The 27,313-nt window shown below is 62.1% G+C and overlaps 1 protein-coding gene across 7 annotated transcripts in view; it reads left to right on the forward strand.

Moving 5' to 3' along the window:
* Nucleotides 1-27,313, forward strand: part of HDAC4 (histone deacetylase 4) — a 281,399-nt gene that overhangs the window by 237,202 nt on the left and 16,884 nt on the right. For 5 of the 7 annotated variants that reach the window (XM_039228574.1, XM_039228577.1, XM_039228579.1 and 2 more), the window contains 8 exons: nucleotides 1,998-2,118; nucleotides 7,904-7,950; nucleotides 11,443-11,550; nucleotides 13,388-13,443; nucleotides 15,147-15,234; nucleotides 16,806-16,925; nucleotides 17,660-17,757; nucleotides 26,209-26,327. In XM_039228574.1, the coding sequence (XP_039084505.1) occupies nucleotides 1,998-2,118; nucleotides 7,904-7,950; nucleotides 11,443-11,550; nucleotides 13,388-13,443; nucleotides 15,147-15,234; nucleotides 16,806-16,925; nucleotides 17,660-17,757; nucleotides 26,209-26,327 (757 nt within the window). Of the gene's footprint in view, nucleotides 1-1,997; nucleotides 2,119-7,903; nucleotides 7,951-11,442; nucleotides 11,551-13,387; nucleotides 13,444-15,146; nucleotides 15,235-16,805; nucleotides 16,926-17,659; nucleotides 17,758-19,127; nucleotides 19,701-26,208; nucleotides 26,328-27,313 lie in introns of those variants that run through there. The other 2 variants (XM_039228580.1, XM_039228576.1) reach the window with 2 other exon arrangements.

Raw genomic sequence — 27,313 nt, forward strand, 5'->3', positions numbered from 1 at the left:
GTCCCCTCTGTTCCTGTCTATCCCCATCTGTCCCCTTTGGCTCTGTCTCTGTCTGCCCCCCTTGCCTCTTCCCCCACTGCAGGAAGATGGCAGCAGCCCCCCATATGCCCACCGAGGGGGCACCTGTGTCCATCCTCTGAAAGCAAGGAGGGCACGTGCCGCCCTGCACAGGGACCCAGGAAGGCAAGAGCCCTACGGCGGGCAGTTCAGGACCATGGGGACAGCAGAGCCCCTCCCCGTGTACGCCTGTTAGTCTTTCAGAAGCTAGAACATTCAGGAATTTAAGTCCGTCTGTTTTACCAGCTCTCATGATCGAGGATTTGGGGACAGGGAAGGGGCCCGAGAGCCCCGCGGTGCCCTCTGGAGCAGACAGGGCGGCACCTGCGCTGGGCTCTGGCCGGAGGCTGCACCACCGGGGGGCAGCAGCGCCCTGGCGACGCCCCTCTGACACCGCCCGGTGCACTCCGTCCTACCCCGTGGGAGCAGGGCCTCTGCCCCACCTTCAGAGGACTGCTCCCCGCAACCTGCTCTTTACCCTCTGGCTCCCCTGGGGGTCCCCTCAGTGGGGGGCCTCTGACAGGGCTTTTTTAGATAGAAGACTGGACAGGGAGGTAGGGGTGAGCCCGTGAGACAGGACAGAAGGGGACCCTCGAACCCCTCCGCCTCCTTCGGCCCCGAGGCAGGAGTGCTGCTGCTCTGGCCGGCGGCGGCCGGGCGTCCTTGGACCTGGCGGCCTGGGTACCAGGAGGAGGCCTCTGGGACGTGGGGTCAGACCGGCGTCAGCGGGAGGGTTGGGCGGAGGCCCGGGTGAAACGCGGGTTCCGTGCAGTGACCTTGGGGACGTGGGGGACGCGGACCTCAGGGTACACCAGCTGCTTCATGCAGCTCAAAGGAAAACGGCGTCCCTGTCCCCACAGGCTCCCACACGGAGCCCCAGGGCAGCAGATCTCGGGGCCCGGGGGCGGGAAACGGGTGGTGGGCGACGGCCCTCGATGACAGAGGTCAGAGGCACCGGCAGTGCACGGACTTCCCAGGGTCCCCAGCCACTTGGAGACCAGAACCTTCCGGGCAGGGCCCCGGATCTGGTGGGCGACTGCGGGGCCAGGGCTCCCGGTGCTGCTGCATCGGGCTTGGCTGGGCAGTGAGGGGCGTGGCGCTCACGGCCCCGGCCACGCAGGGAGGACGGGCTGGCGGAGATGTGGCCGCCGGCCTGCGCCTGCCCGCTCTGCGCCCCCCGTCTCTTGTGTTGCGGCGTCCCTGGGGAAGCTGCCACCGCGCGCTCGTGCGCAGGAGCCCCGGGCACTTCCCTGGTGCCGCCACGGAGGCCTCCAGGTCGAGCAGGCGCCTGTGGGACCGTCGCCCTCAGAAGGGTGACCTTTAACCTCACTCCGTAAACTACCTTCTTCTTGAAAGTTTCAGTAAACTGAGCTTGAGTCAAGAATAGTGAATTTTATGTTAATTTCCGGGGAGAAACATGAAAATAGCTATGGAGGCTTGAGCAATTTCCAGACCAAAGGAAAATGCAGAGGGACTTGCAGATAGTGACCTTAAGTAGCTGACGGCCCAGCGAGGATCGAAGGAAGGGGCTGCTTTTCTGTGTAGGGACCTCGTGCACCTACCCCCCCCTTACGCGGAGCTAAGTGAGCAGCGCCCACCCCCGAGAAGGGACCCAGCACTTAGAAGGCAAAGTAGTAATTTGATGCCAAATCATTTGGGTGACAGGGAAGGTTAAAGCGTCGAAGGCTGGAATTATCTTTCTAAACGTTTTTCAAAGTTATAATTAAACCGTAAAGCCTCCAAAACATTTTTCAAATAGTTTTAAACGTGGTGCTGGGTGCTATTTACTTTTTATTTTGCAAGAACTAAGTAATTGTGTGCCCGTGCACGTACAGATTCAGTTTCCTCTGGGGTGACGGTTCCGTGGGAATTCCCTTCTGCCGAGCGAGCGAGCCCGAAGGCGCGGGAGCCGTGAGCACGTGTTCCTTCTGTCCCCGCAGTGTATCCGCGGACGCAAGGCCACCCTGGAGGAGCTGCAGACGGTGCATTCGGAGGCGCACGCGCTGCTCTATGGCACAAACCCCCTCAACAGGCAGAAACTGGACAGTAAGAAACTTCTAGGTATTTCAAGGCCTTCTTTACCTTTACCGCCCGCGCTCGCTGGCCCCGCCCCTTGAGCGCCGCCCACCAGGCTCCGTCCTGCACCTGCGCGGGGCCTGCACCAGGTACTGAGCGGAGGGTGGGAGGAGGCTGCTGGTTCCGCGCCCACGTCGGGTGCCGCGGACACCGCACTTGACAAGCACTGGCCTTGCGGAATGTTCCGTGACGGCGGGCGGATGGGGGTGCTCCAGCCGCGGCCCTGCTGCCAGCCCCCTGCGGCAGTGAGCCTGGGGTCGGGCAGAGGCGGGGGGAGGGGGGCAGTGGCTTCTGCGCTCGGGGACAGCTCTAGTGTTGAAGGAAGGAACTTGCTGGCGGTGCTTCTGCCTGGAGGGGTGGGGAGTCTCAGCAGGGACCTGCAGCCTGGCTGGTCGGGAGCCTCTGCACCCTCCGGGCCCTGGGCTCAGACCCCACCCCCGTCATGACCCGTCCTGGGCACCGTGCACCCCAGCCTCCCAGCCACCTTGAACCTGGAGGAACTCGGTGGGTGGCCTGCTCCCAGGTGTCCTGAAGGCTCTGTGATCTCCCGAGCACAGCGCCGCGCCGTTCACTCACTCGTGGCCACAGGGGCGTGTTCCCTGCTTCACTCATTCCCTCATTCAGACATCACTCCTGCAATCATTCACTCCTTCGCTCTTTCCTTCACTTACTCATGCACGCATGGGTGTGTTCACTCCTTCAACTCATTCATTCAGACCCTCACTTGTGCACTCATTCCCTCCGTCCCCCCTTCCCTCACTCATGCACTCATGCGTGTGTTCCCTGCTTCACGCCTGCACTCACTCATCCTGTCCTCTGGGGAGTGCGTTTTCTGTACTAGAAATCAGACGTGCAGGGAGAAAGGAGGAGACCCGGAACACTCCAGTCACATCAGACAGTAGAAAGTCCTGGGCTGGAGGGTAGGTGGGCTCAGTCCCACCTCAGCCTCCGCAGAGCAAAACCGGGGCAGGAGCTAGAAGGCAAGAGAAAGAGTAAGAAAATCCAGGGAGCGTTTCTGGCACGCAGGCGTTTCCAGAGAAAGAGGGAGGGAGGAGAGCGCCTTGGAGCGACCGTGGGCAGGCCGCAGAGCCACAGGCGAGCCGCGGCTGCCCGGGCCTTCGAGGGAGTGGCCGGGACGGGGGGCACGGGGAGGTGCGTGAGATTCCAGGGCGGGCGCCGCACGACGTCCGCGCCCCTCGCCAGTTCTGGGCAGAGGCCTTCCCAGCCTGCAGCTTCGGCCGAGCCGGGAGGGCGAGGAGGAGCCAAAGCAGAGGCACCTGCAGACGCGCTTCCTCCAGAAGGACACGCGGGCGGAGCTGCGCTGCCTTGTCTGCTCCGGCTGCTGCCCCCGGGCACCGCGGCCAGAGGCCAGAGCCCATCGCTCACAGGCTGGCAGATGGAGGGCTGGGGTCGAGGTGCCCCACGGTGGGCATGGGCCTTCCACCTCACAGGCCTCGTTGCGCCCTCCCTGGGGGCCGAGGGGAGGGAGCCTGGCTGAGTCTTTCCCAAGGTGCTGACTGCATCACGAGGGCCCCGCTCCCATGACCTGACTGCCTCCGAGCTCTGCTCGTAATACCTTCCCCTGGGCATCGGGGTCCCAGTGTGTGTTTGTCAGAGAAGCCAGCCCCTGTGGGATGCCTTCCCCACCTAGAAGCATCTAGAACAGCCCGGAGCAGGGTGGCTGAGGGTCTGTGCCAGCATCTTCTTGGGCTTCCTCCTGCCCGGCCCCTCAGACCCTGCGGCCAGCAGTGCCTGGGGGCTCACTTCTCCCACCCAGAGAGGGAGCTGGGGCCTGGTGGGTTCAGCAGGACCCAGAGCCGCTCACTGTGCTGGCCACGTGGTGGGTCTGGTCCACAGCCAGGCCAGGTGCTCTGGCTGCCCCAGACCCCCTGTGAACCCCAGGGGAGCTGACGCCAGACATGCCCCAGAGACCCCCCCCCAGCCTGTCCTGTCACGGGAGCCACCCCCTCACACGGGCACCTCTGTCCTCCGCTTACACAGCAGGGTTTTTCTCGCTGCTCGAGTCAGGTTTTCAAAGCCCAGCCGTCGTGGTTTAGGGTACACCGTAGGGGTGACGCCAGGTGTGTGGGGGCAGTTGGCAGGAGGGAGGTCCCCTGCTGGTGTGCTCTGTCCCTCGGTGGCGGGGGTTCAGGTGTGGACTGCAGGGGCCCAGGGCCTTCCCGGCGGAGTGGAGTTGGGACTCGGGCAGCGGGGGAGGTCTGAGCTGCCGGCCCCGAGGACGGGTCGCTGGTGGAAGGCCTGGGGACTGGTGAGGCCAGAAATGGTGGGAACCCGGCAGAGCTTGTCCAGAGAGGAAAGGGCCCCCGCCCGGGCCGGGCCGGGAGCTTCAGAGGGGAGCCTTCCAGGACGTGGACGGTGGGGAGGAGGTCGGCGGCCTCAGGGACGAGCTGAGCAAGGGGGCCGCGTGGAAAAGGCCAGCGCGGCGCCACGGGGAAGCGGCCGCCAGGGCCCTGCGGGAAAGGCCGCTCCTTCCAGGGCGGCACCTCGGGGTCCGGAACGGCCTGCAGCACGGGCGAGGATCCTGTGGGCCCCGCGATGCCAGCGCTGCCCGGGCACAGCGCCGGTAGTCCCCCGACCTCACGGTCACCGGGGGCTGTCTGGACGGCCCCGCAGCGGAGGGCAGTGTCTGCTCCGTCCCGAGCGAGCGCGCTGCATGGCAGCTGCGGCGCCTCCTCTCAGCGGGGCTCTTCCCGGTTCAGCCGCTGCTCCCTTGTCCGCCGCCAGAGGCGGTGTCAGTGGAGCTGCCACCGGAGTCCCTTTGCGCTGGTGTGTTGTTCTCGGACAGTGACGTTGGGCAGGAGAAGGTACGTGTTTCCACGTCGCAGGTAGGGGCCAGCTCGGACGCTCTGGCAGGAGAACGGACCAGTCTTGGAGCCAGGTTCACACTCGGTCTAAGACGGATGAGGAACGAGAGACGAGGCACATGCGGGGTCTCCGGGGAGAAGGGCGGCAGGTGCCACCGGGAGGGCCTGGAGCTTTCCTAGCGGCTGACCCTTCATCGCTGCCTCCTGGACCCGGTCCGCGTGGGGCTGCTCCTCCTCGCTCAGCAGCACCGGCCCCCGAAGGCCCCTGTCCTGTCTCTGGGTCTGCCGGAAACCTGCCCCCCCGCCCCCGTCCGGATGCAGCCGTCCGCGTGTGCTCCGCGTTTATTTTGTGGTGGCAGAGCCTGTGCGGGGAGCGTGTGCATGGTTCACACTGGCAATACCAAGTCGTTCCGTTTCCTTTTTCTTTTCTGCTGCACACGCTGTTTGGAAACCCGGCCCCGTTGCTCAGAGGACCCCTGACCGCCTGCCTTCTCTGCACCTGAGATCTGTTTTCAGCCTCCTGGCGATTGTGCTGATGACCAGGAGTCCCGTCATCAGTCTGACTGCTCCGGGCGTAGTGAAGTTGGAGACTATTCTGTTGCTAGCATAACCCTGATCGGGCACTCGAACGCTGCCGTGCGAGTTCCCCGCTTCTTTAAATCGAGCCCCCAAATCTCAGCCGTGTGCAAGGAGGCCCGCGTGTTGCTGAGGCGCAGTGCCGCTCCGCCGACGCACACCGTGGGTGCTGAAGGGTGTGGGCCACGGCCTTGGCTGTTCCTGGAGGTCCGGCCGTGTCTCTGAGACAGGCACCTGGAAAGGGAACCTGGTCACATGGTCGAGTGGTGCCTGGCGGTACTTGGGAGGCGTGAGACCCCGTGTGGGGGGCAGCGGAGGCCTCATAGGAATATGTGGGCCGCGGGCTCCCGGCCTACCTCTCAGCAAGGTGGCCCGTAATGCATCCACACCCGCTCTGCCTGGACGTTTGTGGCCTCACCCAGATGATGGTGGCCCCAGACCACAGGAGGCCCGAGGGAGCCACAGGCGAGCAGGCGGCCGAGGGGAGTGGGAAGAGCTGTGCCGAGAGCCGGCCCTGGTTCCGGGGGGGCTGCTTCCCGTCCAGGCGTGCGCCTAGCGCCCACCCGAGGGGCAGGAGAGCCTGTCTTTTCCTTCCATCTTGGTCTTTGGTTGCTGGCTAATGAGCATAGTTACAATATTTAAATGATTTATGCTTTTAACGTAGACAGTATTGGCTCTAATTAAAAATAGACCTCTAGTTTCTTAGCAGAGCCCCCTTCCCCCTGGACTGAGGCCCGTGGGTCTGCCGCAAGTCACGTCCACAGACCTGGGGTTGCCAGGGAGGAGGCTCTTTCAACCCCTGCACCACGTTCCACGACGGGAGGAGGGCCCGTCACGCAGCCCCAACCCCAGGGCCGATCGAGGGCTCCCTGCCCGTCCCGGGACTCAGTCAGGGACCTGGGCCACGAGGTGCACACAGGGCAGAGCAGGACGGCAGGAGGCATGGCACCCGTGCCCTCTCCTGCCTGGGCTGCTGCCCCAGCCACCTGCTCCCCGCGCGGCGGCTCCCTGCAGAGGGTCACTCGAGGGGCAGGCTGAGCTAGCCCCTCGGGAGCCACAGGCCTTGACCCTGCCCCCCCCCCGGCCTCCTCCCCCCGCACTCACACATCTGTGTGTTCCTGGCCGTGGGCCAGCAGCGGGCACGAAGGAAGGAAGGCAGACGTGTCCCCCCACCCTCGCAGGCCACACTCCCAGAGAACGTGGCAGTAGGAGCCACGGATCCAGGCAGCGGCAGCCAGTCAGACGCGGCGGGAGGAGAGCGGGTGGGGCGCAGGGAGCGGCAGGACTGAGGTCGGGCCCCGGCGTCCGGGCATTTCTGAGGTGCCGGGACAGGTGGCTGTGTGTGCGCCTGGGCCTAGGTGAGCGTGCGCCTTGCGTGACTGTCAGGTGCGCAGTAGGACGGTGCAGGCCGGGCCAGCCCACCACGTGGCCCCCAGTGGCTCGGTGCCTGGTGTGGTCCACACCAGGAGTCAGGATGAGGTGGGCACAGACCGGGCCCCGTGGCCCCAGCAGTGTGGTTCAGGAGCGCCCAGAGCAGGGACCAGAGTCCTGGGGCAGGCAGAGGTGCGGGGCCTCCCCGCGGTGGGCACAGCCCCGGCACCCCCAGAAATGGAGTCCAGGGGTGCCCGGTCGGCTCAGTGAAGCTTCCGACTCAGGATTTCTGCTCAGGTCACTGTCTCTCAGTTCGTGAGTGTGAGCGCATGTCGGGCTCTGTGCTGGGCATGGGGTCTGCTTGAGATTCTCTCTTCCTCTTCTCTCCTCTCTCTTTCTCTCAAAAATAAGAAAAGAGGAGTCCGGAGCTGGCCTGAGGAAGCCGCCGGGGGGTCCTAGGGCCCACGGGGCAGGGTGTACGTGGGAGCACAGGGAGGGAGGGCCTCCCAGGCCAGCTGCCTGCGATGGCAGCCACATGGAGCCGGGGGGGCGCGGGGGGGGCTCTCTGTCCCTGTGACACATGCTCCCTGGGGATGGCAGCCACATGGAGCCGGGGGGGGGGGGCTAGCGGGGGGAGGAGGATGAGGGGGAGGGCAGCTCACTGAGGGGCAGGTCAGGTTGCTGCACAGCGAAGCGTTCTTGGGACGCAGCCTTTCAGTTTGTTCTGTGTGCGATGCACGAGCTACGGCCGGAAGGAGAAGCCCACCTCTCTGTGCGGACCCCCAGACGGGTGACTGTTGGCGTGGGGAGGGGGAGGTCCGTCCCCAGGGACTGTCCCCCAGCAGCCACACAGTGATGCCCCTCGGTGTGTGGACATGCCGTGCGTCCTCGAGTGCCAGCACCCCTGGGCACCCCACTTCCAGAGCCGCGACACGCTCCCTGTAGGCGGGGCGCCTGGGACCTCGCCCCCCTGACCTCGGCTGTCCTCCTCCCCACAGGCTCGCTAACGTCCGTGTTCGTCAGGCTGCCCTGCGGTGGTGTCGGGGTGAGTATTGCTTTAATGTGTAAATAACGTCCTGTTTGTTCGCGGGGCCCCAGCGGCCACAGAAGTCGCCGCCCTGTCCTCCACAGAGTGGATAATTGCTGCCAGGTGTTTTCCATAAACAGGGCGGGCAGGGGAGAGGGGGGACCCCCCCCACTGCTCACACGTGTGGCTTCAAGGCCTGGGAGCCTTTGTAGGCTGGAGTCGGACATCTTCCTCCAGGAAGGCCATCTGGCTCACACCTGCCGTGGGAACAGGCTCTGGGGTGCCGGTCAGTGTCCCCTCCCAGCCCGCGGTGCAACAGCCCGCTCATCTCGGCTCGGGCTGCGGTAGAACAGGGTACGTGCAATCGCTGTGTCCGACCGCCGGCCCCAGGGCCCTGGTGAACCTCTGAATGCCGTTTGGTTGGGGGGGGGGGGAGTCGTGCGGGTACTGCTTTTCTGTGAGCGGTAACAGCCTTAGGCAGACCTGCTCTGGAGACCAGGGTCCTTCACAATGCCCGGACTGGACGCCCACCCTTCCCACAGTGCAGCAAAGGTCAGGCGTCCACAGCCAGAGCTTCTTGTTAACAGAGAGGGGCCCCCTTCCCCAGCCCCGGCTCCTGTCACCCTGGATGACAGAGGGCTGGGGGGGTGAGAGCAGGGACGGGGTATGCTGGCCGTCAGGGCTCCGCAGCCCCTGAAGTAGCGCGGTCAGCCGCGCAGGGAAGGGGCCGGCCGGACGCCGCGGACAGCACGGCCTCCTCGGCTTCAGCCAGGCCGGGGCAGCGTGGGGGCCTGATTACAGATCGCAGGGGGAGCCCCGGGTCTGGATTCTGTTATGGAAATGAAACAAAATTGTTTTCTTCCTGAGTCTTTTACAAAAGTCACTGCTTTGAAAATTATCCCGTCAGAAAGAGAATAAATGGCATTTACTCATACCACCACCAAGCCCCCTAGAGTTATTTGATTTTGTGTTGTAAGTAGGCTGCAGTCTCTTAATTCGGGGCAAATTTTTGGCCAGACTTGAAAAGGCTTGGATTCGGCTGCCCTGCGGCCAGTGCGCCGTGCGAGGCAGGATTTATAATTTGCAAAAGAAAGCTCAAGTCGGGCCTGGGTCCTGGATCCAGGCAGCCCCCACTGTGCGCCCAGATCTGAGCCCCTGCAGACCGGCCAGCACCCACCTTCATATCCGGGCACGAGAGCGCTCTGGTCAGCACTCCCACAGGCTGAGCTGGGTGGAGAGGGAGCCTGTGGGCTCATTAGTAGAAGGCGCGGACCGTAGGGTCTTTGGGGGATGGCTCTCTTTCAATGCCTTTCCGTGATCCCCTCTCCCAGGAGGGCGGAGAAGCACATTGCTTGTGTGGGCTCCGTGTCCCTGGTGGCATCTCGGGAAAGCCAAGTAGACCCCGGAGCCTAAGTATGGGCGGGAATGTGCATGTTCTGGGTGGTGACGCAGGTAAGGAGGGGCCCCTCCTTTTCCTGAAAGTTACTTTGAATTAGCATTTAGAGTGTGGGATGGTGTTTTAAAGTTACTTGCAAACGCCTTTCCCCTTAACTGTGCTAAAAGTAGGGCTCTAAATCACTGAACTTTTTTTTTTCAAACCAAATAAAAACCTCTGCTTTGCTCACCTCCTCATCTTCCCTGTTTTCCCCTTAAGGGGACTTGGTGTGGGTGAATGCCCCTCCCTGTGGGCTAGCGGCCGCTTGCTGGCCCTGGGCGCCCCGATCTCCACGGCTCCCCAAGGGCCATGGGGTGCCCGGAATCCTTCATCCCTTCTACGTCTCAGCGGGAAGTCCTCCGCATTTTCCTCTGCTAGTTTCTGCCTCTGCTGTGAGAAACCGAGCAGCCCATCCGCCCTTCCCTGTGGTCCCTCGTTAGTGCTCCCGCAGTGGCCAATGCCTGCCCGCCCCGTGCCCCTGGCGCTCAGGGCTGGAAGCACCCGGCCCAGGCTGGCCCAGCACTGGCGGCCTGGGACGCTGTCCTTCACCGTGGACGAGGCCTCGCAGGGCTTCTGCCCCGGGATCATGCAGAGACCTGTCAAAGCGTGTGCCGCGCTGGTTCGCTGGGCTCAAAACCCAGATCCTCACGTTTTGAGGAGGCCTAATGAGTGGTTTTGCATAAACTGCCTTCGGTCCTCGGGGAGGCAGCGTCCACGCCAGCCTGCCCGACACCCTCATCCTCCCCCTCCGGGGAGGCGCGGCGGCGGCGGGGTCCCCCTGCCACTCGCCGGAGGACCGTCTCCTTCGGTTTTAATGACTCGGTTCGGCTGAAAGTAGTGGGCCCGGGCCGCTGTGTGGAGGCTGCTTCCGTGAGCAGCAGCACAGTGTTATTTACAGCAGAAGCCACTCTTTGAAAGTCGAATATTAATGCTGTGGAGAGTCGGCAAAGTGCAGAGCGTTCTTTTGACATTTGGAAACTGTTTAAAGAACACAGAGGTTTGCTCATTTGAAAAGAATGACCCTCCTCCGGAAATGGCTTGAACCCCTCCTAAGTGTATTTTCAATCGTCTCGCTTTGAAGGTGAAGCTTCAAGAGTTCCTTGCAGGAAACCCGTCCCCCTGCATAATGACCGGTGTCTCTGTCGGGCGGCAGGAGCCTGGCTGCGCCCCAGTCGGGCTGCGTCCCCAGAGGGCTCAGCGCCCGGAGGGGGTTGATTGGGGAAGGGCAGGCTCTCGAATGGACTCGGCAGACACTGCATTGCAGGTGACAGGCTTGTCACCACACAGCCACTCCGAGCCCTCACCAGGCGGGGTGCGCCCCCCAGAGGAAGGGCGCGGGAGCCCTACGTGTGCGTGACCCGGGCTCGGGCTGCCCCGCCGCTGGAGACGGTGGCTCAGGTGCCCTTGCCCTGGCACCCTGGGGCTGTGGGCACCGTCTGGGCCCCCCCCCCCGCCCCGGCCCCCACAGGGTGACTTGAGCTGGCACATCAGACGTGTGTCTCCGTAAACACACAAACCAGGACACAAATGGATTACCCAACGCACGTGCCACACGTTTTTCTGTGTGAGGTGTGCGGCCCCCCAGGAAGGTCCTCAGGGGCTGGTTCCCCACTTCCCACCCTGCGCTCCCGTCAGACACGTGCAGTGGCCCGTTTTCCTCAGCATAGAGTCAAGTCGTCTTTTGGCGGGACCTCTCATTCCACTTCTTCTCACACTTGGTTTTGCTGTTAGGATCCTCACCTGCAGTTGCTGCGACACCAGACGGAGCTCAGTGACCGAAGTGCCCCTGCTCTGAGCCTTGGGTGCATTGGGGCGATGGAGGGAAGCAGGGGCACCTCTCATTCCCGCTGCGTCTGTGGTTCTTTTCCTGTGTAGTACTTTTTGGCATATCTTTAAAAAAAAAAAAAAAGGGTGAATGTGAGCTGGGTGCTGGGTGTGTCCTATAATTAGTGAAAGAGAGGTGAGCGGCCCCGTTCTGGGACTTTGGAGAGGGAGCCCCAGCCGCACGGCCCCCAGGGGTTGGGGACGGGGTGCCAGGCCGAGGCACCCCTCACTCCGGGCCCTCGTCTCTGCAGGTCGACAGCGACACCATATGGAACGAGGTGCACTCGTCGGGGGCGGCCCGCCTGGCCGTGGGCTGCGTGGTGGAGCTGGTCTTCAAGGTGGCCACGGGGGAGCTCAAGGTCAGTGAGGACCTGTGGAAACGGGCCTGGGAGGACAGCGGCCCGCGGGTCTCCGGGGTGGGGGGCAGGACAGCCCCTCCCCCTGTAGGTCCCTCTGGAAGGAGGCGCTGAAGGGGGGAGGGTGGGCCCCATCCCGTCAGTCCCCCCTCATCTGTGGGGGCACCTCCCACCTTTATGAAAGCACCTGACAGCGGCTCTCGGAGATTTGGTGTGGGGAGCACCTGACGCTCTTAACGACTTTGAGGAACCTGAGAGTTCTGTGCCCGCACTTTGTCAGCCTCCCGAGCACGCTAGAGTCACACAGGAATTTACAAACTGTATGAACGCGAAATAACAGTGACGCCTGCGTTAGTAGGTCAGGTGCAGGTGCACACCTGCTCCCGCGTCCCTGGCCTCGCACAGGTGTGGGGCTGGGGAGGGGGACAGCATCCGCAGGTGGCTTTCTCAGACAACCGTGGAGGCTCCTCCTTGATGCTCCGCCACAGTTCCGTTAAGTGGAAGTTGCTGGAAGATGGATTGCATTGTGGAACCTGAAACAGTAGCAGCGGGCTCTTCTCCTTGGCATTGAACCCACCGGTCCGTTACAGGCTAAACAGAGCTTTTCTCCACTCCCGGCTTCTGCAACACAGTGCCACTCATTTGGAAGTACCGGCTCCTGAGTTAGGGCGACCTTCCAGAACCCTGGCACGTTTTGTGGCATAGTGTGTAAACCGTCACTGATTTTCAGAACCGTTCCACCGGGGGCCCCATCTCCTCAGGAAGGTCTTCTGAGCGCAGGCAGGAGCTCGCCGTGATGACCCTGCAGCCTGCCCCGCACCTGCTTGCCTGTCCTTTCCCTTTTTCACTCAAGGGAGGAGCCTTCTTGAAATTGATACATTTGATTGTCTCACGTCCTCGGCAGAACTGCCATCCCCTCCGACGTAGTGGAGAACACGGGCCGAGTGCCCATGAGTCCCTGGCAGTGCCGGCTCCTGTGGCCCCAGCCGCCTGCCACCCTGTCCTGGCCACGTGGTGATTGAGTCCTAGGACAGGGGACACGGGGACCCCTGAGGGACACAGCCTGCACTCTGAACCGGGTGTGGGGCCCGCTCGTAGGACGGTGTTGAGAGGGCACAACGTGGGGCCTCCCACGTGAGGGCGTCCCTCCCGGAGCTGTCCCCGCAGCAGGCTGAACAGCGCCTCCCGGCCCGTCACCCATGGGTCAGCCCGCCCCGGGGGCTGTTCCCTGCCGGCCACACACACATGCCCACGTGTGTGGTTTGCATCCCCGTGGTTGCTGAGTGGTGCACAGATGGGTCCATAAAGCACGTGTGACTTACGGGTCCTGGGTGTGGGGAGCAGCCTCTTGCTAGCTTCTGGGCTGTTTCTCGTAAGTGAATGGGTCCAGGTTCTCTGCAGTGCCCACCCCCTGGGAGCTGTGTCGTTCATGTTAAGCCCAAACTACGGCAGGAGCCCTGGGGTTGAGCCTCTTATGCTCTCTCTGCACCCAGGGCTTCCATCAGGTGGCTTCCTGGGGGTACCGCTCCTGAACAGAGGGGGACCAGCATGCCCTGCCCACTCCCACCCAGGTCCCCGACCTGAGCAGCTCCAAGCCTTCTCGCCCCAGAGCCATCAAAGATAAAAGTCAGGGACGACGTCACCTTTTATCTTAGTAACCATGACAACCAACAGATCTTAAGAGCAGAGACCCAAACGTCTGCCCCGTACCCTGTCCCACAGCTGCGTGCCCTGCTGTGTCATGACTCTGTGCCCTTGTGTGTGGTCTGTGCCCATCTTCTCACTAACGTGAAACCCGACTTTTCCCCCATTTCTCCCCACCTGTCGGTGCCGCACACAGAATGGCTTCGCTGTGGTCCGCCCCCCAGGACACCACGCAGAGGAGAGCACACCCATGTAAGTAGGCGCAGCCGTCATGGGCAGGGGTGCAGGTTTCTGACTCTTCTCCTGGAAGAGCTGGGCTGCACTGGACTGAAAACATGGCCGCAGCTCCAGGGCCACACAGGTGCCCTCACCCGCCAGCTGTGGCGAGGTGGCAGCCCAGAGCTGGGAGGGAAGGCGAGGAACCTGCAGATGGCTCTAGACGTCCTCAGGCTCGTACAGAATTGGGTGGACTTAACCTGTGCCAGAATGAGTTCAGGTGGTGCTTCATTGTTCTAGAACGTTCTAACCAAAGCCCTCAGGTCATCTGCATGTAGCCTTTTAGCTGACCTGCTTGTGGTGTGGTACCAATGAGACTTACGCCTCAAGGTCATGACCACAGGGGCCAGCTAGGTCTGGGCTCTGCTTTGGGCCATGGGTGCCCCTGACCACGCACACGTCTGAGGAGCCGTACGAGGTAGCGGGCGCAGCGTGCAGATTCCCCAGGTTCACCTGCGAGAGTCAGTGGCGGGGGGGTACCACCTGGGGCAGAGTCACAGACACTGGATCCTGGGCCTCACCAGTTGTGTACCGCGTGCCGTGGTGCCTGGGGGTGGGGTGGCCGGGACGCCATCTCGTGGGACATGGGCAGCCACTCCAGCCGGCGGGACGGGGCGTGGGTGGCCGGGCGCCCCGCGCTCGGGGGCCGAGAGGGGCGCTGACGCTGCTGGTGGGGGTCAGAGAGGTGACATCTGGGCTGTGCCCCGAAGAGTAGGGTGGGTCAGACAGCACGGCGGGGCCCTGCCTGTCTTCAGGAGCAGCTGGAACGAGGCTGAGGGGCCGCGGGCGGAGGCCACACTCCTGAAGGAGCCCAGGGTTTGGCAGGCGGGAGCCCTCTGTCCTCTCAGTGCGGAAGTGAAGGCATCAGACCGCTGCTGCTGGGGGCGGAGGGTGTGGGCTTCAGATTAGACTGCAGCCTCACATAAGCCCTGTGGCCCGGTGGCGCTGTGGCCCAGAACGCTCCGTGTCATCTGGGAGCGAGACCCTCCTTCCCCTGGAGGTGCTGTTCTGATCGGAGTCGAAGCGGCTGGGTGTTCTCAGGTGTGAACGTGCGTGGACTGAAAGGGGACACGGGCGGCGTGTTGGGTGGACGCCATGCCTGCGGCCTGGGCTTCCAGCCCCGGAGGCTGTGCATCCCATCACCGGGGGGCTCGCAGGTTGCTGGCCCGGCTTCCAGAAACAGAACCCCCGCCCCCGCTTTCCCGTCTTTGCGGTAGTTTTGGTGGCGGGGGCACTAGATGTGGAGAGTTTCAGTTTCACTCAGATTACTTGTTCGCTTGTTTCCTCGCCCTCCGGGGGACTCAGAACTAGTCAGTCACGGGGCCCATTCGTGTGTCATTGTCGCCTGTCTGAGAACAGGACAGAAGAGCAGGTAACCTTGGTGACCTGTGTGCCTATGCTTGGGGCCCCTGCAGAGGCTGCCCGTGCACATCCCGCAAAGTTCTGGGGCGCGGAGGCGGGTGTTGGTGCATCGAGGGAGGGCCTCCCACCCAGGGCACGGCGGTGTGCGTGCAGGAGACCTGTGGGCGTCTGTCTGTCCCTCAGCAGTTAAGCAGCCGCGAGTTCCCCAGACCCTCGTCAGATCGCACGGGACCCCAGACGGTTGTGTCGCCTGGCGCATGAAGATGGATGAGAAACGAGAACCCGTGTTCACCTGTTTCTCCTGATCTCGCCTGCAGGGGCTTCTGCTACTTCAATTCCGTGGCCATCGCAGCCAAGCTTCTCCAGCAACGGCTGGACGTGAGCAAGACGCTCATAGTGGACTGGGTGAGTGGGGCCCTTCCCCGACAGGGCCCGGGGGCCGTGAGCCCCCTGCTTCCCCGAGTGGACAGCGTCCTATGTGCGTCTGTGCCTCTGTTGACGGTGGATTTGGGGACGTAACTTTCTGGAATCTACCTCAGAGATGCAGAAAGTAAAAGCTCAGACTTGTTCCGAGTCCATTTTCCAGCCGCCCTCTGCCCGTCCTGCCAGTAGCCGGTTCCTGAAATGTCTGGAACTGTGCCCGTGGCCGAGGGCAGCAGTCAGAACCTGGATGAGAGGAGGGTTCGGGGCGGGGCGGGGGGCTGTGCCGGTCTCGACCATGCGTCCACCGCAGGGCCTGGGCCAGGCTCTCCCGCGGCCAGTGTGGCGCCACGCGGGTCAGACGCTCCTGATGGAACCGGGCGGCCCCTTCACGCCCGTGTAGCCCCCACCCCGTTTTCCTGCCGGACCCGCCCCCACGGGAAACAGCACGCACGCAGGCAGGGCTGCCTCCGGTGCGGACTGTTCACGTCCCGGAGCCTTGGTGCGCGTCTTATCAGCTGTGCTGGCTTCCTGGTGGTGGCATCAGGCGTCTGTCTCTAACAGCTCGGTTTCTATCCGGCCTGCCGTGTCTGCTCTAGTGAGCTCAGATAGCTTTTACTTTTTTTAATGTAGTCTTTAATGTTTATTTTTGAGAGACAGAGTGTGAACAGGAGAGGGGCAGTCACATATTAATCATTTTAGCCTTGGTGTCCCACTAAGAATGGCTCCTTTCTAGGGCGCCTAGTAGCTCAGTCCAGTAAGCGTCCGACTTCGGCTCTGGTCACAATCTCAGGGTTCGTGGGTTCGAGCCCCAGGTCGGTCTCCATGCTGACAGCTCAGAGCCCGGAGCCTGGTTTGGATTCTGTGTTTCCTCCTCTCTTCCCCTCCCTCCCCAAAATATAAGTAAACGTTAAAAAAAAAAAAAATAAGGGCACCTAGGAGGCTCAGTTGGTTAAGTGTCTGACTCTTGGTTTCTGCTGAGGTCATGATCTCACAGTTCGCGGGTTCGAGCCCTGCATCAGTCTCTGTACTGATAGTACAGAGTCTACTCGGGATTCTCCCTCTCTGTTCCTCCCTTTTCATGCTCTTTCTCAAAGTAAATAAACTTAAAATTTTTTAAGTATAAATTAAAAAAGGAGACGCAGTTGTCGTTCGAGCTTGGGGCCTGGGACCCCCATGCTGTGTGCACCGGTCACCTCCGGCCACTTGGGGTGGCCTCCTGCTGCACCCCAGTGCCTGGCTCAGAGCTGGCACCTCACCTGTGCTCGGAAGTGAACAGCTGCAGTGCGCTCACTTCTCACAGACGTGGCAGTGGCCAGATGGCTTTGTCGGGAAAGTTTTGGCCTCTGGGTGGGGCTGGAACGCTAGTCTCTTCCTCTTCGCTGGAAACTGCAATGCGCCACGGTCCATGCACCGCAGTGCTGAGCGTGGGGACACAGACGAGGGTGTGGCCTGCGGCTCTCCTCTCTGTCCCGTGGCCCTGTGCCCCCCGGGTGGCCGCGCTGGGCCCGCAGGCATCCCGCCAGCGCTGAGTCCGCCCCTTCCTGCTGTTTCAGGACGTGCACCACGGAAACGGAACCCAGCAGGCCTTCTACAGCGACCCCAACGTCCTCTACATCTCTCTTCACCGCTACGACGACGGGAACTTCTTCCCGGGCAGCGGGGCGCCAGACGAGGTGAGCAGGGGTCGCCTGTTCGTGAGCAGGGCTGCTCTGCTGGCGCCAGGGCAGGTGTGCGCGGCCCCTGCACATGCACAAGCCAGGCCTTCCTGCCCCCGTTCGCCCCAAAGATGTGGGGCAGACACAGACTGCATTCCATCACCTGCACCCGCGTGGCCTTTATCTTGTCTGCAGTTCAAGTGAAAGACTGGCCGCCGTTTCTGGCTCTGACTGGGCAGATGCGAGAGTGAGCGCGGTGCCCTTCCTCCTGGCCCTCCCTCGTCTGTCCGTTAGGCAGGGCACCTGTGCTGTCCGTCGGCTGTCCGCTGCCGCACGGGAGGGGGGATGGGCCAGCTCGGGGCTCCTTCCTGACTCTGACCCCACGGCAGAGCCTGCCCTCGCTCTGAACAGAGGCCCCGACACCCAGGGGAGAAGTTTCTTCAGACTCTGGGTCTTATGTCCTGGAAGGAGATAGGGAGGCAGAGCCTCCTGCGCGGGCATTTCTGTGCCTCTGTTGGCGTCTACACTGTAGAGCTGCAGGCCTTCAAACACTGCTAGGCCACGGCCAGGGGAGAGGCACGAGGCATGAGCGGCCGAGAGCCCCCGCTCCGTCATTGGGTGCTGGTGTCGGGGGCCCTGGGAGCACACGCTGAGAGCACGGCTCTCTGGCTCCGCTGTGGGGCCAGCAGGACCCAGGGCCCCACTCCGTCTCCGGTCGCGGGCTGTGACGCAGGCTTCTCTCTCCCGCTCAGGTGGGCACGGGCCCAGGTGTGGGCTTCAACGTCAACATGGCTTTCACTGGCGGCCTTGACCCCCCCATGGGAGATGCAGAGTACTTGGCGGCCTTCAGGTAAGTGTCCCGGCTTCCTGTCCCGCGGGGCACTTCAGACACTCGGTGATTCCCCACCAGTGTCTCCAGCTCTTACCCGGTTTTACCAATGTTCTTTGACCTTCCTCTCCCTCACGCACACACCCAGGCCGGGCTCTGGCAGGCCCCTCCCCCGGCACCCCCAGCGGGCCCTGCACAGCCAGCGTTTCCGTAGCTGCCGTTTCTCTTAGTTGGTTCTTGGAGCCTTAGCTGGAGTCCCGAGGCTACCTTGTCACCTTGGGTCGGCAGCGGGAGAAGCGGGAACCCCTCTGGCGTTTCGACGGTGGGGAAGAGACTGAGGCCCGGGCGAGGACTTCGGTGCGGGCTCACGACACGTGATGTTCGTGAAAGGTGGAGGCTCTGTTCGGCAAAATTTCATAATCTCCCGATTTTCCCTCCAACGAAGTCCGTGCGGAACGAGCAGAGACAGAAACTGCTGACCTGGGGAGGCGCCCGCCCACCCCCTGCACTGCTCTCTGCTAGAACAGGACGGCAGAACCGTTCTCTTAAACGACAGGTTTGCCTTTGTCGTGAAGTGATTTCTCCTTTGATCTGGGCCAGATTGAATTCGTTCCCGCGACCAGACACACTCAGCAACGCAGGCTGTCTGCTGCTTGTTTGAAGCGGCAGCCTCTACCTTCTCCCCGGAACGCGGGGCTCTGTGGTCCCAGGGCCCCGCGAGGAGGAGGGTGCTGTTCAGGGCGATCGGTCTCAGTCTCCGTTAGAAAACGCTGTCTGTGCGCCAGGAATTGGAGCCCCGTGAAGTTTTCTCCTTCCTCCTTCTCGAATCCCCTGCTCTTCTGTCTTATCTAAATAGAAGGCACGTGTGTGCAGGCGTGTGTATGCGTGACGCACATGTCTGGACATGTGTGTGCGTGCGTCCCTGTGCATATGGCTGTGTGCGTGTAGGCACGTGTGCAGGCGTGACAGCGTGTGCGTGCATGTCTCTGCGGGCATGGCCCCGTAGGAGGGCGCATCTGTAAGCCTTGTGCCGCAGCCTCTGCCGCGTGCTCTGGGGACCCTTTGTGGCCACAGGACCCTTCACGGCATCAGCTTCCTCATTTCCAAACAAGATTCCATCCCCTAAACTCAGAATGGTTGTTCGGTCCGGCAAAACGCGTTGCTGTATGGACGGCTGCTCCTTCCCCAGCTGCCCTGTGGGTCATAGAAGCAACTGCTCAGATTGGGTTCAGCCAGGACAGTGGGTCAGCTTCTCAGGCACCGAAGTTGGTTTTTCTAAATCCACGTCCACTGCCTCCCTTTCTGATTTCTCTGCCCTGACTTTTCCCGCGTCACTTTTTCCTTGAATCTCATTGGCTTAATTTTGATGTTTTTTTCTTACCCCTCATCAGATATAATGTGACTTTGACAATCGCCTGCCTCATTTAAGGGGGAGAGGGACTCCCCCAATAGGTACGGTGTCTGGAAGCTTCCTCGTGGGCACGGTTAAGTATCCGTGATGAAATCTGAGCCCGTGCCTCGCCAGCCAGGGGGCCTCACCGCCGTCTGAGGTGTCTGCTGCACACCTCGTCATCTCAGGGCTGAGAACCAGCCTCCTGAAAGGCTGCTTAGAAAGTAAAATGTCTGGACACCTGCTGTGAGGAGCGGTGGTTTGCCAGGGACCCCGTGGCGCGCAGTGGCCAGTTGTGGCCTGGCCAGAGAGCAGCGCTGGGCTGGGCCTGGCTGGCGGCAGCGGTGAGGCAGCTGTGTGCTCACATCCCCCTCACCCCCCTTCGGCCGGGCCTCAGCCACACGGGGTGCTCTGGTCCTGTGACGGGATGCCCAGCTCTGTGAGGTGGCCCCCCAGCCCCGGGGACCACCCCCCTGCCCTGCCCGCCCCGGCCCCCCCACCCTGGCTCAGCCTTTAAGATGAACCTTTCTCTGCAAGTTGCTGTTGACATTGTGTTTTAATCTCCTGCCAAGTGCCTACATGATGATACCTTATCAAGTGAACTTTTTAAAGCTTAAATAGCTTCTTTGAAAAGGAAAATTGTTTCAGTGTTTTTTTTTTATCGATTTAAATGTAAAATAGCACTTTGAAGTTCACAATTTATGGTTCCCTGGGCATCGATCGGCGGGGGAAGAAGGGTCAGGACCCGTTTTCCCCTTTCTTCTGTGCATCCCCCGCTTTCTGGGGGCCCCCGGGGACAGTGCGTGCCTTAGAGGCAGCACCTTGTTACTCAGACCCGCGGCCTGCCACATTGCGTTTCGGGAGATCAAGCCTAAGATGGAGACGAGATAAGAAAATTGCCCCTAACGAGATCCAGAAGTGGCGGCACTTTCTCCGCGGGCTCAGACTGGAGGAGAAAAGGCAACCTAATTCAAACCAGTGCCGTGCCAGACCAGCTTTGAAGTGCACTGAGCAGGGGCGAGGCCTCTCGCGGCCGAGAGGATGCGCTTTCTTACCCCTCCCCTACCTGCCGGCCGGTGGCTGCCTGTCAGCACTCGGGAAACGAAACCGGGGTTATGTGCGCCTTTAAATCAGAGCTTCGGTTTTAAGTGTGCTTTCGTAAAGTTTATCAGAGGCGGCAGTGAAACTGGATATTTTGAAGTGGTGACTTTAACCTTTTAATGAATCGCGATTTGCCTTTAAATTGAGCAACTGGGCAGATTCGGGTCCTTTTCCCATCCTTTCGAGTGACACCACGGTGGAGGCTGAGCTCGTGTTACTTTCATAAGGTGTTCTGTGGGGGTTTTTCCTATGTTTTCCGAACAAAATTTTTTACAAAATTGTTTTAAATTTTTATTTATTGTTGTGGAGGCACGCGCACAGCACCTCCTGTGTTAGCCACATGGGCGAGCGCAGTTCGGAGGCGCCCACGGCGTGGGTCTGTCCGACGAGGCACTCATCGTCCACGCGCGCTGTTGTGAAGACGGTGGGTCCAAACCCGGGGCCTCAGTGCTGAAGGCAGTGCTGTCTGTACACGGGCACCACACCTTCTCGTGTGGAAACTTGCAGAAGACGTTCGCTGCGACTTTGAAGTTCACGTTCCACCCGCCCGGGTGCCTGGTGCCCATCCTCAGGGCGGTGCAGAACAGGGACAGCAGGCGCCCTTGGCAGTAGGGCACACTGGCAGGTGCAGTGACACGGTGCTCGGGCACCTGCCTGCAGAGCCATCCCCGCCGAGTCCTAGAGGAGCGAGCCTGGGACGTGGCGTCGGGCGTTCCCACGGGAGCAGACACGCCTGTGTGGGGGCTCCTCTGGGAGCTGGGACCACAGCCCCGTCAGTCCAGCACGTCAGGGGCTCTGACTTGGTGACCAGCATGGCGGGTCCATACGTTCCACGGCCACACTGGGGACTCCGGTGCCGAGGGGTTGGCTCACACTGTGGCTCTGAGTTGAATGCCGAGGTGAAGCCAGGGTCCTGCCGAGAGCGAGGCGGGAACCCAGGAGAGAGCATGAGGGTCCTGGGGCAGAGACCGAGGTTGGCTGCTCAGGGAGCTGCTGGGAGAGGCCTGGGCTGCGGTGGCTGAGGGGACAGAGCCGTCGTGCCCAGCCCAGCCGAGACCTGCTCCTCAGGCTGGCAGGTCTGCAGGCGTCCTGAGCAGCTGTGCTGCTGGTCCCTGGGTGCCCGCACTGGGGAGTTGCAGGGGCCCAAGACACATGGGCTGGTGGCCGAGTGTGCCAGGCCCGGGGACAGGCCCCAGCACAGGGCAAGGCAGAGCTGGGGGCACGTCGGGGCAGGGAAGCCTCGGGGAACCTAGGCACAACCGGAGACAACGGTGGCAGTGGGGCTGTGGGCAGCGAGGGGCGGGCCCCATGTTGACGAGGCCCCGGATGGTGAGGGGTGTGGACAGCCAGACGGGAGCAGAGGGGCGTCCCCACCGCCTGAGAGCAGAGCCTGGTTAGCAGGAGCCTGGAAGTGGGCAGGTCTGGGGCGGTCAGTGGGGGGGAGACGGCAGGCGAGGGTCTGGCCTCAGTGTCCAGCGCCGCCCAGGCCTCTCACGCACTCGCTGGCTGTGGTGGCTGAGGGGTGGACGGAGCAGGACGTGGCTGTGGGCAGTAGCGTCAGGCAGCCAGGCCAGGGCGGGTGGCTTCCGTCTTTACCCTCGCTCTGACCCTGACTCTCAGCGGAGTCCGGATACCAGATGGACCGGCCCTCCAGCTTTGTGCCGGGAGTCCCTGGTGAGAACAATGGACTTGGTGGCTCTCTGGAAACACGGAGCACCTGAAGCCCCGAGGCCTCGGCCACGCAGCTGTCAGAGGCCGGGCCCAGGTGCAGGCGTGCGGTGAAGCCGGCCCTCAGAGCAAGGATCTGCGTGGCATCTGACAGAAGGAACCTCAGTTATCAAAATGCCCTGGCTGTTAAAGTCGTGTCATCAGGTGCCCAGGGCACCGAGCTCCCGTGAAACTGGTCCGGCCGATGCAGCAACAGCTGTTGTGCGTCCGTCCGGCAGCTCGGCCCCTGTGAACTCTGGCTGTAGACATTGAACTACAGACCCCACCCAGGACATGCGCTGAGGACAGAGCAGAAGGTGCCGTCTGAGGAGCCCTTGGGTGCCACTGACAGGAGAGGTTTATGGGTGGTGGCGTGGACCAGGCCTCTGGGGCACGTGGGGGCCACCCCCAGCTCCCCAGGCGCTCTCAGGCACAGGTTAGCATGGCCCCCCTGAGACAGCGCCGTGGGCCTGAGGCTTGTGACGACTGCGAGTTTGGTGGGTTTTGTGTGGGGCCCTGGTTGGGAGACAAACCAGAAAGGCCGTTTCCTTCCAGAAGCAGGAGCCAAGAGCGAAATCGGTTCCTGCACGTAGACTCCCCTGTGGGGTTTGCAGATGGCGAGTCTGTGCGCCCTGTGTCACCTGACGTCACGGGGTGGCCTGTGAGGAACATTTCTACTAGCTGTCAGTGCCCCATACATCCGCCCGGCTGTCTCTTCCACGAGGCAACGGGCACTGAGAGCCGGCGTCCCTCATGTTAGCAGATTGAGCTCACGCTACCCCATCCGCGGGGCCAGCTTGTGCCTGTCCTGGACACGCAGTGTCCTCTGCGGAGATCCACGGGGCAGACATGGACAGACGTGTGTGCCAGGTGATGGGCACGGAGGGGCCAGTGAGCCGCAGGCTGGAGGGCGGGCACTGGCTGCACCCCTGCCGAGGCCTCAGGGAGGGAGTGGGTGGCGTCCCAGGAAGAGCGAGCAGCGAGGCCCCAAGTGTCACCCAGCACCGCTCCGACCATCTGAGCACCAGCCCCCAGGGCTAGGCCGCACTGAGGCTCCCTGGGGCCGTGGGACCCGGCCGTGTGGTTCCTGAGAACTGGGTGCCGTCCTGCAGGAAGGGTGCTCCCGTCACGGGCACTGGCCCATTTCTTCTCTGGGAGACCGGCTGCCTCCCTCTTCTAAGCGGACAGTGGACGGTGCGCGGCCCTGGGAAGCTCCCCGCTCACCCCCTCCGCCTTCACATCGCCCTGAGGAAGGTCAACGGCGGCCCCACGGGAGCGCTCACCTTAAAGTGATGATTTGAGAGAAGGCCTGCAGTAAATATTTACATCTTCTTGCTTTCAGAGACCAAGTTGTTTGTCAAAATTTCATCTTAGAAATAGAACCTGAGGCCAGGTTCCCTTTCTTTGCAACCCACGAAACATAGATGTTCTACATGGAGGTCATGGATGGGATGATGATGATGAGAAGGTTCTAGAAGGCTGATGGGATCGTCAGGAGAGTACACTTGGCCCCCTTCCTAGAGGCCAAGAGGCTGGGTCCCCGCGAGCGGAGAGACATTCCCCAGGGCCTACCGAAAACTGGCCTGGAGACCCACCCCACACCGCCTGGCACTCACCACCACATCGGATTTTCGTAGCTTTAGCAAGTGATCGAGATTACGGCCTGCAGGGCTGTAAGCCCGGCAAATAAAGCGGGGGTGTGTGCTCGTACACCAGCCGCCCACGCTTGTGCATGGCTGACAGGCCTACGGCCCCCACCACAGGCACACACACGCACATGGGATCAACCGTGTTTCGCATCTCGTTTTTAACTGGCTCTGTGGCGAAGGTTGCCGAGGGCTCTCATGGTATTGACTTCCTTCAGTGCTGATTTTCACAGGCCTGTTTCTTTAACGATGTGGGGGGATTAGGAACAGAGTAGCTCGGGGGTTTTCAGAGCAGAGAACGAGGCCGCCACACATACTGGCTTCAAAACAACTGCCTTAGCTCTTTGTGAATGAGCCAGTGTCCACAGAAAACGCCTGTAAGCTTTCATCAAAAAGGGGTCTTGGCTTTAAAATCCGCACCAAACACGTGGCTGAAACTGTTCGTCTGCCTGAAGACAAGGCTTATGTGAAAGCCGCCGGCAGGTGTACATCAGCCTGCTGGCCGTCCAGAGCCACCAGGGGAGGCCTGGGTCCCCAGAGGGGACTGTCCTGTGTGGGTGGAAGGTGGAGTGCATCCGGGTCAGGACAGAGATGCAAGGGACGTGTCCCGGCTCCGAGGAGCCCTCCCACCCTGCCTGCCCGCACCGGGACCGCCTCGCCTCCGGCCCCGGGAGCAGGGCGCTTAACCCCGACTCTGGCGTGTGTGCCGGAGCAGACGGTTCATGCAGAAGCCTAGGCTTTGCGCTGTGTTCACAGAGCCTGGGAACTTGTGTTGCGGCGTCTTGTTGACGCAGAGAAACGTGCTCCCGTCCAGGGCCAGCGTCCTGTGTGAAGGACATTCCCAGCGTCATCGCGATGGAGTCTGAAGTGGGCGTGGGCCAGATCCCACCTCAAGGTCTTTAAGTTTTAGCAGAACACTCCGTGCACGCGTTCACGGTGGGTGTGGCTGCTTTCGCACGACGAGGTCCGTGTCAGGCAGTGGCAGCAGGCCCCGTGGCCGAAGGTTCCGTTTACCCTCGGGCCCTCGGTGGGAATGTCTGCCGATCCAGACTCAGCCATGCTGTCCTGCAGCGCCTGACGGACGTCCCCACGGCGCAGGCCCTGCTGACGCTGCCCTCGCCAGCCTGTGGCCGAGGCAGTCCGGACACCACTGTGTGGACGGGGCGCAGCCTCAGAGAAAGGAAACGCAGAAGCAGTGAGCGGTTCCAAAGCTGGCCCTGGTCCCCCGGGCCCGCCCGGCGCGAGGTTCCAGACACGGGCTTCTGGGCTGGACAGGGCCTGGGGGCGAAGCCGGCGCCCATCTCTGGCGGGCTCTCTCAGTGCCACCTCAACGGGAGGGACGCCCTCCTCCGACGGGCTCACTGGCTGGGTCCTGCGAGGTCGTGCCCTCGCGTGCGGTGCTCCGGGGTCATCACGTCCGCTGCCTGAGGTCAGGGGACCCCCCACAGGATCACATTCTGGGACCGTCCTGAACGGAGAAACAGTCTGTTTTTGCTTCCGTTGGCCCGAGTTGACTGCTGACTTAAATGGCGCATCTCATGGCAAATTTTACTCTAACACGAGGCACAAGGGACCGTGGAGGCTCTCACACCAGCTGTGCCACCCCGCCGCCCGCCACGGTGTTCCCACCGAGCCAGGGTGGGAGGGGCCCTGTGGGCCTCTGGAGACCCGTTTGAGATGAGCTGCGGGGCCTGCGGGACCCTGGGGAAAACCAGGCGACGAGTCCCGCGGAGGCGCACCCAGCCTGCCCCGGGCACACGGGCTCCTGCGTCCGCGGCACAGCCCGCCTCGCCCGGAGGCAGGAGGGAGACTCTGAAGGCTGTGGTGACAGATTCAAACTCGAATAGAGCGAGTGGGCAGGCTTAGGTGATGGATGGAGTCCGGTAGCGTCACACTGTGACACGTCCTCCCTTGCGGCCGAGTGTGTACAATTAGTGTGCTCGTAAGTGCTGGTTCTTCCCACTGTTCACGTGGCCGTTTTCCTCGTTTCCCTCGTGTAACCAAACCACTGAATTTCTTAGTGGGCATTTACGCCTTTACTTGTCCACTCTTAAATGTGCTCATCTGGTGTCCCTGTAAAGATCCCAGGTGTCAGATTAACCCAGTGACCACCCCCGCCCCGCCCGTGTGGCTGGTGCAGTGGCCTGGAGGGGGCGGGACAGGGCGGCTCGGGGGCTCCCGTCCTCTCAGCCCCACAGCTGCGGGTCCCTGGTGCTGGGGACAGCTGGTGACTGCCTGTCTTGAATCCAGGCCATGTAAAGGGAGCATGGTGGGGGATGGGGGGCTGAGGAGTGGGACGGGACGGGCGGGGGACCGAGGGAGAGGCATGGGGAGGACCCCTCAGCAGTCCGGGCAGCTGGTGCTGGGGGTTACAGGTCACCCCAGCGTAACCCACAGCCTCCTCCGGGTCCCTGTGTGGGCGCTTCCCCAGGCGTTCACGGCGGGGCCCACTGGTCCCAGCGCTGAGGGTATCTGTGAAACGAGCCGGCATCACCTTCGGGGCTCGAGCCCCCTGAGCCGGGCCCCCCGCGGTCTCTCATCTGCCAACCAGGGCGGGAGCCGAGCCAGGCTCCTGCTGCCCGGCCGTGCCCTGAGCTGACCCGGTGTTGCCTTCTCCCCCCTTCGCAGAACCGTGGTCATGCCCATCGCCAGTGAGTTCGCCCCAGACGTGGTGCTCGTGTCTTCAGGCTTCGACGCCGTGGAGGGCCACCCCACGCCACTTGGCGGCTACAACCTCTCCGCCAGATGTAAGTTGGGTCCACGGATCGCCCAGGAACGTGGTCTGGACTCTGCCATTTTTACAGTCAGCGGCGGTCTGCGTTTCAAGCCTCCCCTTTGGTAACAATAGGAGGAAACTTTCTGTCTTCCGTCTAACGAAAAGCATGACAGCGCCTGCCCCCCCCCACCCCCCCCGCCAAGAACGCAGGGCAAACAGCAGACGCAAGGGGTGGGCTTCATGGGGGTCGTGCCCCAGCACGGTCCTCAGCCTTCCCTGAGCCCGGCCGGGGCCCGCACACCCACTGGGCAGAGAGAGGGCCCCTCGTGCGCAGCCGGACTGCCGCTGCCCATGCTCTGAGCCTCTGCACTTGACAGGCTCCCCTTGGAGACAGTGCAGGCTGAGGCCCAGCCTCCACAGGAGAGCCAGGCCGGCGAGTGTTTGGGTTTCCCAGTGCAGATAAGTTAGTTTACGCTACAGTGTAGTCTGTTCAGCGTGCAATAGCATCACACCTAAAACAACATGTATTCCTTAATTAAACGTTACTGCTGCGCGTGCTGAGCCTCATCTGAGTTTTATGGGAGTTGTGATCACAGAGCACCGTCACCATGACACACGAGGTAATAAGGAGCAAGTTTGAAACATCATTGCAAAAATTACCAAAACGTGACACAGAGACATAGAGTGAGCAACTGCTGTTGGAGAAACGGTGCCCACGGACCCACACACTTGCTGATTCAGGCTTGCACAGACCTTCCCTTCATAGAAAGTGTCGTAAGCGGAGGCGCCTGTGGCCCTCACGGCAGCCTCAGGGCCCCGTTTGTGTTTCCGTCAGAGCCGCGGCAGAGGCCCCGAGTAGGTTATGGCCCGGTCTGCTGACCGTGGCCTGTGACGGGGCCACTGAGGGTGGCGTGGTTTTCGCTGGCTTTAATAAACCTCAGAATGTTCTGGCGAGGATGGTGATCCCCTCTACCCGTCAGGCGTCTTCACTGGTGGGAGGGAGGTGGGTGCAGGGCG

Source organism: Hyaena hyaena, unplaced genomic scaffold (assembly GCF_003009895.1).
Source record: "Hyaena hyaena isolate Hyena2069 unplaced genomic scaffold, ASM300989v1 scaffold_31, whole genome shotgun sequence".
NCBI classification, from domain to species: Eukaryota; Metazoa; Chordata; class Mammalia; order Carnivora; family Hyaenidae; genus Hyaena; species Hyaena hyaena.